Consider the following 13,238-nt stretch of genomic DNA (forward strand, 5'->3'; position numbering starts at 1 on the left):
ATGGCAGTCAGGGGCCCTCTTTCTGTGCAGGGCTAGCCAGCTAACCTGGGCACCCCAGGGCTCTGATGGCGCCACCCTAGAGATGTGGAGACCTAGGGAGGAGCTTGCATCTTGCTGTGTGTTCGAGAAGCATGTTCTGAGGCAGAGGAATCTGGTGCTCACCATCTGGAACCAAACGCATGGCTGGCCCACGTCCACCCAATCCTGGGAGGCAGAGCGGAGTCCCTCAATCCGACTCTTATTTGAGGAGGCGATGGTGCCAGTTGGGTAGAATCTAGAATCTATCTGCCACAGAACTTGAGGGGGTAGTTCCAGGAGGCCCCTCCCCACCTGGATGTCCTTTATAGGGTTTTGAGTCCTGGGGAGCAGGGCAATGGAGCATATGTCTGTTGTGGGACCCATCCTGCTGCCCGTTCCCCTTCTCCATTGCACACCTGCATGCTGAGCTCATCCTGTGCGTGCCTCTCTTCCGAAGCTTCCTTACCTCTGCAAAATCCTCGGCACCCTCCCCCCTTTCTTGAAGGGCCCCAAGAGAATGGGTCCCTAGGCGGCTTATACACTTGCTAGTCTCACCTGCACCTCCACCCCAGACCCCGAGGTGCCTGTGTCCCTCTGTCCACCCCTCTCCTCTGGATGTGCAGGGTATGAATTTTCAGGAGTCTAGCAGGCTCCCGAGGTATAAATAGTGTATGTCATATCCAACTATTAAACACGATTTTAATCCCACTTGTGATGTCGGTTGCATTAACTTGCAGGAGGGCAGCTTTGATGTAGCTGGTGGAACTGAGATCATATTGAACAGATGTTACAGCTGAGAGTCTGTTAGTGTTTCCATCAGCAACCTGTGTGCGCGAGTGCGTGCGTGCGTGTGTGTGTGTGCGCGCGTGTGTGTGTGTGTGTGTGTGTGTGTGTGTGTGTGTTCAGGGGAAGCATTACATCGAGGAGGGGGTGGAAAAGAGAGAAACTCCATGACTCAGTGATTTTATAGCACATTCATTTGAAACTTGGCAGCTGGATGGCAGCGTCCAGATGTAGTGAGACTTTGGGGGTGTTAAGCTTTCTCTCCCATTACTCAATCTGGGGGTTTTGTCTTCCGTTGGGTAACATATAAAGACCAAGGGAAACAAACAACAAATGCGCTTTTGCTGAGTTTGGATGCTTCTTGGTTGACTGAGAAAATGAGCAGGTTTGCAAAGGCGGCTCTGATCCGGCCCATGGTGTCCACGGTAAACAGCTGGACGCTTACTAAACGAACAAATGGAAAAATGGAGGAGGAAGGAGTCTGGGGGAGGTGGCGGAGGGAGCGCCTGCTTTTGCTGGGCAGGTCCACGCAAGCACCTGAGGAGAGGGCGCAAATGGACAGAGGCCTGTCCCCTGTCAGGGCTGGGAGGGGCACCGCACATGGGGAGTGCTCCCCCTGTGCCTGAGCCTGCCTGTGCTCCAAACGCCACCTGAAGGACTTAATTTGATCCTCACAGCCACCAGATGAAGTCAGCATTGCCACTTCCACATACAGATGAGGAAACTGAGGCACAAAGGGGTTAACTAACCAGGCCAACATCCTTCAGTAGGGGGCAGGAGCCAGAATTCAAACCAGGAACAATGCTGTGGCCTTAACCAATCCCTGTCCTGCCTCAGACGGGGCCCACCTAGGAACCGGGCACCTGGGTCCTCGGCCACTCTCCGATCTCATTCCTGATGCTTCCCACCTCCTGGGGCTGAGGTGTCCTTGGAAAGACAGCCAGCCAGGGCGCAGAGACCCGGCAAGGCTGGCGTCCTCCTCCTCTGATGCAGACCGTCATCTGTGTGCCCTGGTGAATTGATCATCTCATTAGAGGGCATTAGTAATAGTTGGTGGGCTATTAGGATGATGCCTTTCTTGTTGACAGGAGAGCTTCTCCTGGTGTGATGGAGAATGGCCTGGAGGGGAGTGTGGCTGCCGCCAGGTGTCCCCCTGCCGGGGCCAGGCTGCTGCCGTGGGGGGCTGCCGGCTGGCTCCTTTTGTGCGGATTCCGTAGCTGGCGTGGGCCTCCTGACCAGGTTGGGGCTTGGCGGGGGGCACACCAGCAGCCCAGCAGTGGGAGGCTTGGATGTCTCTTGTCCCCCACCCACATGCCTCCCAGATCTGGCTTGTGTTTGAAGACAGCTCTGATCACGGTCAATCCAAGGGCAAGAAGAAACTCTGGACATCATTCGGTCACAGGACAAGGAACGGGTATCCCCAGAATAAAGTGACAAGCTTAGGCCCGCACAGCCCATGGTGGTGGGGCCTTTTTGCATGCCGGACCACCTGATCCCCGGAGTATTTTGCTTTTTCTCAAGAGCTAGGCCCACAGCTGCTGCTCAGAAGAAGCTGGTGGGTGTGGACAGCCAGGGCTGGGGCAAGACAGGCAGCCCCCTCAGGGCAGCCCCGTATTTACGGGATCCGGGATCCTCCGAGTGAGCGGCTCCCTCCCCTCAGCCTGGTCCTGGGTCTGGCAAGAGCCCCACTGTTCTTGGCTCTCATTAAATGAGGAATAGAATAGTTGGTGGTGATGAGGGAGTAGGGTTACTAGCCAGTGAGGACAGAGAAGATGAAGCCTTCTCCAAGAACTCCGCTGTGTCTGAGTCTCTAGAGCGAGACTGAGGGTTACAACTGTTTCTTCTGCCCTCTGGGATCTAAGTGGCAGCTGCCAGGATTCTAGACAGAGTAAGGACTTCGGCTCGCTGGGCCCCGCCCCTCTGGACTCCAGATCCCTGCCTGTGGAGCCAGGTGGAGCTCAGAATCCAGAAGGCTGAGATGAGCCAGGCTGTTGGGAAAGGTTTGTAAATGAATTTGATTTAAAATGAATGAAATAATAAGAAGGAAATGAATGCCAGCCTGTAGCGCTTAGCGTAGCACCAAAACAGCCCCCGGCACATGGTGGCCTCACGCTCCCTGGCAGGGAGGGGGATTTAAGAGAAGAAAAGTCAACTTTTGAGTGCTGAGACCTCAGACCTAAACTAGTCCAGTACTGGGAGGAAGGCCGCAGGACCACCTTGTTGAACATTTTTGTTGTTGTTGTTGTTGTTGTTGTTGTTCTCTGGGGCTGACAGAAAATTTAGGGAGGTTTTAGGAGACTGTTAAGGAGTCTTTTTAGGTGACTTTTGGAATAGGATGCTGGGGGAGTTTTAACGCATCAATCCTGTTAACGTTAATCGTGAGGGCAGACGCTCGCTGAGGGCCCGCTGTGGGGAAGTGTAGAGGAGGGGTTACCAGTGCGGGCTCTGGAAAGCGAGGCTGTCTGCGTTTGACAGTTATGTGGCCTTGGGCAAGCTGATCAACCTCTGGGTGCCTCGGTGTCCCACATAGGGACCACTGTCCACCTACCCAAATGGTTGTTGTAAAGATGAAATAATACGTGGAAAGTGTGGGCTGACTGAATGACCACTCTTCTTCTCTCCCTGACCGCCCCTTCCATGAGAGGGGCCCCTGGGTCCCCAGCTTCTGTAGGGTATGTGCTGCTCACCCACTCAGGGGCCCCGAACACCCTGTGGCCCCCAGTATCTCTGCTCTGGCTTCCTCTTCAAGAAGGGGCCCCCTGGTGAAAGCAGGCCCGGGGACTGACTCAGATATTTACTGATGTGGAAGTTCTACCTCATACAGGTTTGGACATGTGGCTTGACCATGTCATTTGCCAAAGGTCCTCATCTGATGTTGTTACTTCATGTGACAATAAGAAGGACAAGACCTTTGGGTGCCCATTAACACAAAGCCGGCCAGTCCGGGGAGCTGTCTGACCCATTTCCTGTCTCCGGACACCCCCCAGAGAGGGGGCAAGAAGAAGCTGGCGTGTGGCTCTAGGGAGCTGGTTATCCAGGCCTGGCGTTTTCCCCCAATCCGTGCTCCGGGCAGGGACTGACGGGTGGTTCCTGCCCCAGGCCTGGCCCAGCTGGGAGGGCCGCGTCAGTACTCACGCTGGATGTCGATGGTGACTGAAGTCTCCTTCCCTCCGGGGATGGCTTTGTTGGTGGCTCGGCACACGATACTCTGTCCATTCTCCACATCGCCGGGGGAGACAAAGAGCGTACTCACGATGCTCTCACGCTTGCCGTCTCGAAGCAGAGTCTGGGGCGGGGCGGGGGGGGGGGGGGAGGAGGGCAGGGAAAGAAGGCCACATGTCACTCAGAGGGGATGTCCTGGGCAGGAAGACATGCTCCAGCCTCGCTGAAAGGAGAAGGAGCCCTCAGGTCGGGACACCCAGGGGTGCAAGTCTCTGTGGAGAGCTGGGGGGTTACTCGAGCACTGGGCTGCAGAAGGAAAAAGAAACTAGGTTTTCTATCATGGGGGACAATCAGCCTGGACTTGTATACCCCAAAGCGTAAAAGAAACCAGGCCGGGCCCAAAGGAAATCAGGTTGCAGGTGTCCTCTGGTGTTGGGGGGAGCCTCTGGGTCTGCAGGCAGCACAGAGAATGTGCCCAGCGGCGGACGGCGCAGTTGGGGCATGGGGGTAAGGGCAAGCCTGGAGCGGGGATGCAGATATTGCTTTATCTATGTGAACCCTTCCAACGTTTCAAGTCATTTCACTTCCTGACCTCATTAGAGCCCCAACCCATCACAGGCAGGACAGATGCCATTATCTTCCACGTGACAGATGAGAAAACAGGTAAGCTCAGGAGAGCCCACGCAGCTCCACCGAACTTACCCTTCAAGTTGGGGTTGAGAAGAGTAAGAGGGTCCGACAGGGGGCTGAAGAGCATCCCCACCCCCCCAATCTATGTCTTCACGGAACCTCAGAATGGCAACTTATTTGGAATTAGGGTCTTCAGAGATAAGCTAAGTCATCGGGAACTTGTTAAGATCTTGAGATCACCCTGGATTTGGGGGAGAGGGTAAAGTCAATGACTAATGTCCTCAGACGAAGAGGAGAGGACACAGAAAGAAACAAGGAAGGTCACCTGAAGACGGGCAGAGCCCGGAACGATGTGGCCACAAGCCAAGGAACACTGGGAGCCTCCGGGAGTGGAAGAGGCAAGGAAGGACTCTCCCTGGAGGGATCACAGCCTGCTGACACCTTGCTTTCAGATTTTTTGGCCTCCACAACCCAGAGACAATACATTTTGATTGTCTTAAGCACCAGTTGAGGTGCTTCGTTAGGGCAGTCCTTGGGAACAAATGCAAAGCCTGAAAGCCTTTTGGTCTCCTGCCTTCCATCCCTTTGTTTTCAGGGGCTCATGCTGCAGCTAGTTCCGCCATCACTGCTGCGCCCCCTTCCGGCTACCTCCCCATCAGTTTGGTGCCCCGCACCGCACCCTGAGCTCACGGTGATCCACTAAGGTAAGGTGCTGGGGAGCTGTGTCAGGCAGGGGAGCCACTTCCAAGGTGGGACTGGACTTGTTCAGTACTCAGAGACTTCTGATCCTGGGAAGCTCCTTAACCCCCTCCAGAGAAGGGTGCTGGACGCCATCTTATTTTGGCTTGCTTAGGGCCACGGGATAGACGAATAGACGTTACTTCTCAAAACCTCCCTTAAGATAACAGCGACATTGTTCTCGCCGGACCCCACAAGGAAGGGAGCATTATCTCCACTTAGTAGAAAACTTAGTTCAAAGTGAGTCGGGGACTTGCTAGGCAGGGCTGGGATTTGCACTTGAGAATGGTGACCCCCAGAGCCCAGCACCCTCACACCACGGCTCCCTGAAAGCTAGATGGTGGTTAATATGATCTTCACTTGAAGGTGGGAACAATTCGAGGGATTAAGCACTTTACGTTCATTGAGCTACTCAGCAGTGTTGAAAAGGAGAAAGCAGGCCCAAAATGGAGTTACTTATGTTAAGGGCCCCACATCAGCAAGGACTTAACACCTAACTTAATGCAGTTTCAAACCCCAGCCCTGCCGGAATGTGACATTTCACCAGCCAACCTAGAAATTCTTGGTTAGCAGGAGGAGGTCATCCCTCTGTCACTGCCTAAGAGTGAACTTGCCTGAAATAATTCCTTCTTTGATTATAATTTCCTTTTATTCTGCCCCTTCTCTGCCTTTAAAAACCTTCCATTTTGTAGACCTCCTTGGAACTTTCCAGTTCCTAGATGAGATGCCTCCCGATTTATGAATCATTTACTAAAGCCAATTAGATCTTTACATTTACTTAGTTGAATTTTTGTTGTTTAACAGCACATAGGCAGCTGGAACCTGCTCTCTGGGTCCTCAGTTCTGGGGGGTCCTTCTCAGCATGGGGCAAAGCCTGTAAGCCTCCAACACCAGGAGAACATGACATGAGGCTCTGTCTAGAACAGCATATCCAGCTTTAGACAAAGCCAGGTCCTGATGCCAGAGAGATCCACAGAGCAGGGCAGTGGTCCAGACTATTTCTCTAGCATGTTCTAGAACTACCTGGGCCTGGGCAGGCTCCCGTGGCTTGAGGCCTCACCGCACAATCTTTCCTGGGCCTCAGCCCTGGGCAGAGGGGTTCTGGAGCTGGGCCAGGGCCGGGGGGAGCGATGTGGTCAGCCCCAGCAAGCCAAGGGGTGGGTGTGGGATAAGTCAGTGGGATAAGGGTCTGCAGATCAGTCTCAGGGCCAGGGCGCTAAACTGGAGGCCAGCCAAACAGGGGTGAGGGGAGAGCAGATTAGCCCCAAGCCAAGTCAGAGCAGAGGGAGCTGTGGCCGCACCACAGTAACGGTTCCGGACTCTTCAGCAGACTTCATGTGTCTATAAATAGCAAAGCGATAATAAGAACAATTTCCTGGATGGAAATAAGACCTGGGGTAGGGTGGAGGGAGTGGGGGGGGGGGCGAAGAGGTGGGTATTGTTCTTCCTCATCCCCTTTCCTTTACTTTTACCCTTGTGCTAACAAGAACATTTACATTAAGTTTGACTCTGCCGGGAACCTCTCCAATTGATCTGCTCTCTGCCTGGTGGAAAGGAACAGGGCTGCCGGGGTGCTGGCGGGAGGGGAGCGGGGAGGCCTGAGCTCCTAATTAGGCCCTCTGACTGCTTCCCTTCCTCCCAGTACCCAGGGTGCTCCTGTGCCTCAGAATGATGATTAATGACATATTTACTGTGTCCGGGCATGTGCTTTTCTGGGAACTAAAAATTCTGGTTCAAGTTGTTTGTTCCAGCTAATTAGAGAAAAGGGAGACGTGTTCATTAACCAAGGGGAGAGGGAGAGGAAGGCAGGGCCGGGAAGCTGGCGCCCCCTTGGGAGAGGCTCTGAGCATCTCACCCTGGGCTCCAGCTCCTTGGGATCCAGACCCTGGGCAGAGGAGCGCCAGTGTGCAGGCAATGGAGTAGGGTGGTCCTGGGGAGGGTCAGGCTGGTGGGTTGACCTGCAGGTGTAAAGCCGAGCCCCGTCTGGCCCGGTGGCCTGTCTGCTCCGCAGGCAGTGCTTGGCCTCAGTCCCAATTCTCAACCTAGTTTTCCTTCCTTCCTCCTGTCTTCCTTATCTTCTCTCCTCTTCTTTCTCTTTTCTCTCTTCTTTTCCTATATTTCCCTCTCACAGATCTCCCCACTCTCCCCTTTTCTCACATGCAAATGAAGCCTTTGGATTTTGTGGCCTTGAAGGTACAGGCCAGGTGGAACATTCTATCATTTGCTGGCTCTTGTCACAGCCTGCTTCTCCTCCCCTCCCGGCTCCTTCTCCCTGTCTTCCCTTCACTGAACTTGACTCTGGGGACACACGTTGGGCCCCAGCCTCCCAGCTCCTGCTCCAGAAACCTTCATTAAGATGCAGATCAGCTCAGGGAGTGTAAGTGGATGATTAATGGCAAGTCACTTTGTTTCTGGGGCCACCACCTCTAAGACCTGGGGCAGCCCTCCCTCCAGCTTGGTGGGCAGAAGTGTGTTGCTAACCCCCAACCTCAGAGTCACTCAGCCTGGCTCATGGGACCCTGATGGCAGCTCCCGAGGCTCTACCGGGACCCAGCCCACCCATGTATGTAGATATGGAGCAGAGGCAGGTGCACAGGAGTGTCAGAGCAGAAGCCTTCATGGGAGGGCTTCCACTCCTCTGTGTCCATTGGCCTCCATCCACTAGGGACTTCCAAGGAACTTTCGAGACTGTCCCAGTGGTTGTGTGAGGCGCCGCTTACCCTGCCTGCCCCTTGCAGCTTCCTGTGTTCCCAGCCCCATTGCGCCATCCCCGAGGGCAGGCACTTGGCATTCAACTGGCAGTGACCTGGAGGTGGGGCTGGGGGGACAGAGCGCTTCCTGTGTGCGGTCGTCCAGCAGTGGCCGCTCTGCTCTTTCCAAAGCCCCCAGGGCCTCAGCTGGGCAGTGGAGAGCCGGGCTGCACCCCAAGAGATGGGAGGCCTGGTGATGTCTGGGTGGGAACCACAGGTGGGGAGGGGTGGATGTGCTCGAGATGTGGAGGGAATGCAGGGGGTGGGTGCCCCATCCCTGGTGCTAAATCTGGGAAGCTCATTGATATGCAAACAGACTGGAAAGCCCTTGAGTGAGGCCTGATTGCCTGGCAACAAGGCCTCCTCTCTTCTCCCTTCCTCACTCACCTCCCCCACCTGCCGTGTCCTTTTTTTTTTTTTTTTTTAATCTACTCTCTGCTTTCCCCTTTTTATAGTTGCCTGGGGGATCCATTATGGCCTGTGGTCACATGGCTTGAATGAGGGCTGTAAGGAAAGGTGGAGAACCACAGTGCCATTTGCCCCAGACCCTGCATCCTCAGGGACCCCAGTCTTGTGCCCTGGTTGAGAATGGATGCCCTTCACAAAGGAGGCCCAGATGACAGGCAACTGCCACCCTGGTAGAGACTCTAGGCCCTTAAGATAAACAGAGGGGGTGGAGGGCAGAGCCGGGGTGACTAGTGGGGAGAGAAGGCACAGTGGAGGGGGCTCATGGAGGGAGCTGGGTCCCAGTGAGGGCCTTAAGGAGTGTTCTTCCAGGGTCCCTCTTAGCAGGGGCCCTAAGGAGGCCCCTGGTCCTGATGGTGGGTGGGTGGCCCCTGGGCAGGTAGCAGCCCAAAGCTGGAGGGAGCAGAGAGGTAGGGCTGGAGAATAAGGGGCTTCAAGGTAGATACATACATGACTCGAGGGTCCTAAGACCAAACAACCTTCCTTCCGGCTCCTCCTCCCCCATCAGGGTCAAGGCTGCGTCCTGCCACCTGGCAGTTGTTGGGGAGGTAACAGATGGAGCAAGAAGCTGGCTCTCCGGGAAGATTTGTCTCTGGGCTCAGCCCGGCTCGTCTTCCCCCCTTTTCCCTAACCTGTCGTGCCTCCCCTGGTTTGTGAATCTGCTGGCTTTCCAGATGAATGCCATGTGGCCTCCACTCTGGTGCCAGGCCCAGAGAAGGCAGCCTGAGGCTGGACGTCCAGTCGGAGAGGACTTGGAGTGAAGCCTTGCCACCAGCTCCCATGCTGCCCCAGCCAGACACCTGCCAGAGTCCCAGGCATGCATCCAAGCGACCGGGCCAGGAGGGCTCTGGTGACAGCATGTTTAGGGAGAGGCACCACAGCCTATGCTGGGGGGTGAGCGGTGGGCCAGAGGGTGCTTCTTTTTCCTGACTGACCTCCCAGTCAAGGGGCCTGGCCATCCTCAATAGTGCTGCCCTCCATCCTACCAGCTCATCCTTCCCCTGCTTTCCTGCTGGACAGCAGAAAGAAGGTTCCATGAAACCAGGACTGCTGTGTGACCTCTGAGGAGGGAGAAGTGGGGTGAGTGAGGCAGAGCTCTGAGGGGAGGGACTAACACGACCGATGCTCTGACTCTATGCCAGGTGCCTTCAATGCATAATTCCTTTTCCATGTCTCAGCCATCCTCATGGGCGTCCATGGTTAATGTCATCCTGTTTTGCAGCTGGGGAACTGAGGCAGAAAGATTAAATTACCATAATATGTGACGGAGCCCGACCGTGACGTGGGCATTCTCATCTAGGAAAGCGGACAGCAGGGCGAACCCCGGGGCCTGTGAGGATCAAGGGAGGGCCAGGCAGGGTTTTCATTCAAGCCTCACAGGTATCCCTTGAGGCAGGTGCCGTTCTGGGTCCCACTGTATAGATGGGGACGCTGAGGCATGGCAAGGTTAGGCAGCCGGAAGGTGGTGGAGGCTGGATTCAAAGTGAGGCTGCCCAGCTCCTGGGCCCAGGGGCTGACCCACCACTATGTGACACATACCGAGGGCTTGAGAACTCAGGGCCGTCAGGGCTGTCCCCGGGGGATCTTTTCTGTGGACTCTGGACACAGCTTGCCTGTGTGTGCACTTGTGCGCTCTCTCAATCTCTCTCTCTGTCCCTGTCTGTTTCAGCTGCTCATGGCCCTGGCCCCTCATGCATAGCTTGTCTGGGGCTGCTCTGCCTTCCGGACTTCGGCAGTGCCTGTGTTAATGGTCCTTGCAATCCTGGAAGAAGCGGGGAGGCAGAGGGGTGGGGCCTGATAGCCCATAGAGCTGGTTCCATGTGAACACTGCTGGATCATCCCCCCTCTCCGTGAGCTCCAAGTTGTAGATTTATACCTTGTCAGAGACGGCAGGCACCTGTTATGGACGGGTCTGTCCCCCTGCCCAGAATTCATATGGAGAAGCCCTGACCCCCAATGTGACTACATGAGGCTATGGGGACTTTAAGGAGGTCACGGAGGGTAAATGAGGTCATAAGGGTGGGGCCCTGATCCAAGAGGACTGGTGTCCTTATAAGGAGAGGAAGAGACAGCAGAGATCTGCCTCTCTCTGCACACACAGAGGAAAGGCCATATGAAGACACAGAGAGAACGTGCTGTCTTCCAGGAAGAGAGAAGTCACCAGAGCTGGCACCTTGATCTTGGACTTCCAGCCTCCAGACCTGTGAGAAACAAATGCCTATTGTTTAAGCCACTGGTCTGTGGTATTTTGCTATGTGGCCCAAGCCTACTAACACAGAGGGTCTGATCCAACCCCTTTGTTTTATGGGAGAGGAAACTGATGCCCAAGGAATGACTCTCCTGAGGTTCACAGACCAGGGTCTGGAATGCTGGCCCCTCGCTGCCTGGTGTTGTCACACGGGCCATAGGCCTGCGGGAGTGTGAACAGGGTTGGGTGGGACAGAGGGTGAGCGAGCCTCCCTGCTCTGGTCAGCTGTAGCATGGTTCCAGACTCTCAGCGGGGCCAAATCCACATCATGAGGGCAACATGCTGGGGGCAAGGGCGGCCCCCGGACAGGTTCAGCACGGTGACTCTGACCTTTCTCTTTACCATGGGGGTGTGTCCTCTGCAGGAAGTAAACCTTGACAGGGGCCAGGCTGGCCCAACTTCAGAGAGGGAATGGACAGATGCCCAGATAGGAAGGAACACTCCTTACCTTCCTTTTCATCCTTATGTGGGTGATGTACTCCCTGTGCTGTATTTTTGTATTTCATAACACAACAGAGGGGCTCCAGCCCAGGACATGGATGAGGGATTTATTTCTCAATGGGCAGCTTCCCCCTGGGTGGACTGATGCCCGAGGGAAGCATTTGTCCTGAGTTCTGGCACCAGGCTCCGCGTGAGGCCTTGATGGGGTGGTCAGCTTTGGATAGGAAGGACACACCCTCAGAGAAGCATCAGTCCTGCCTCATACCCTCCACTGACAGTGAAAGCCTTGCTTCTATTTTCTTTTTAAAAGAAAATTTTTTTAATGTTTATTTATGTTTGAGAGAGAGTGACGGAGCTTGAGCGGGGCAGGGGCAGAGAGAGAGGGAGACGCAGAATCCGAAGCAGGCTCCAGGCTCCGAGCTGTCAGCACAGAGCCCCATGTGGGGCTCGAACTCACAAACCTCGAGATCATGACCTGAGCCGAAGTCGGACGCTTAACTGACTGGGCCACCCAGGCACCCCCTTGCTTATCTTTTCAAGACCCAGAGAGTGGAGCTGGTGGTTGGGTGGGAGTGGGGAACAGGTCGTATGCATCTCCCCACTTTCTGAGGCCAGGGAGAGCCACAGGGAGAGGAGAGACCTCTAGTTTCAGAGCCAGGGCGTGTTGGCTGGCCGTGGGGCCTGACACAACCTCTCAGCAGCCGCCCATCTGTCTGAGGCGGTATTGAGAGGAACACAGGAAGGAGCGAAGCCCCGGGCACCATGAGACTGTCCTTCCAGCCACTCACCAACTGAGAAGGGCAGTCACTTCTCTTGTCAGGCCTCGGTTTTCTACCTGCGGATCAAGGGAACTGGACCGGCCCTCCTCTACAGTCCTGTTCATCTTTAAAGGCTCTGTGGTATATAAATGCAGTCTAGGACGCTATTTACAATTTTCCTTGACTGGAGTTTGGTGGAAGCTGCTTTAACATGTCCCTGGGATTTTATTTTTATTCAGGTAGGGGTGAGGCCGGCAGCTCAGGAGATGACTGCCATGAACAGGTAGTTTGTTCCTCACAGTTTCGCTTGCGGCTCCACGGAGGGCGGAAGGGTTGGTCAGGAGACAGAGGGTGCAAGTCTTTATTGTAGTTTTGTGGGAAAGAACGGACAAGGCAGCGTGGGCAACTGAAAGAGTTTAGGATTGGGTGGTCTGAACAATTTCCACAGGCTCTAGGCCCTAGGAGTGATCTTTAGTTACCCAGGATCCAGCCCTGAGGATTTAGGGTAGGAGGATTCGCACCTGGGACTGCCAGCCTGATAAAGGACGAGGTGTGGGTACGGATGCGGGATTGTTAGGTTGGCCCAGCAAAGGCCTGTTCTCAGCACCTTGGTTTGCTGTCTCCAGGAATTAGCTAACCCTGGGAGTGAAAGTCCCTCCTCATCTGCAAGGCTTTGAGATGTCAAAGCATCAAAAAATATAGAAAATAAAAAAAAACCTAACTAATACAGGGGTGAGTTCAGGGCACTTCCAATTCATGGTACTTCATGTGAATGACAGAAAGGCACCCCTGCAGATAGGTAGAGCAGGGTGCAGGGCAAGGTAAGGGAGTATGGGCTGGATTCCAGCCTTCCCTGGCCCCTGAGTCAGGTGCATCTGGGGCCGGGGAGAACTTAACAGCCTTACCCAGTAGCCCTGGAAAGGTGGCCAGATTTAGCAAATAAAAATACAGGACACTCTGAATTGCATTAAATCTGAATTGCAGACACACAATGAATAATTGTTTTAGTATAAGTATGGTGCATAATAATGCCCCATGTGATATTTGGGACATACTTATACTGAAATTCAAATGTAACTGGGTGTCCTGTATTTTATCTGGCAACCCTAGGCCCTGGCCACTTCTGCCCCTGAGTCTCCTCCTCCGACCATACTCTATTCGTAGGGTCTTGGCCAAGCCCAGTAATTACCCCAGGAAAGAAGAGAAGGCAGAGTTACACAGTCGGGGAAACAGAAAAGGTCAGAT

General features: G+C 54.6%; 1 protein-coding gene across 5 annotated transcripts in view; it reads right to left on the reverse strand.

Moving 5' to 3' along the window:
* The window catches only part of KIRREL3 (kirre like nephrin family adhesion molecule 3), a 553,211-nt gene that overhangs the window by 28,532 nt on the left and 511,441 nt on the right, over positions 1-13,238 (reverse strand). For all 5 annotated transcript variants that reach the window (XM_023239293.2, XM_023239292.2, XM_023239294.2 and 2 more), the window contains exon 7: positions 3,937-4,087. In XM_023239293.2, the coding sequence (XP_023095061.1) occupies positions 3,937-4,087 (151 nt within the window). The remainder of the gene's footprint in view (positions 1-3,936; positions 4,088-13,238) is intronic.

The sequence above is a fragment of the Felis catus genome, chromosome D1, assembly GCF_018350175.1.
Source record: "Felis catus isolate Fca126 chromosome D1, F.catus_Fca126_mat1.0, whole genome shotgun sequence".
NCBI classification, from domain to species: domain Eukaryota; kingdom Metazoa; phylum Chordata; class Mammalia; order Carnivora; family Felidae; genus Felis; species Felis catus.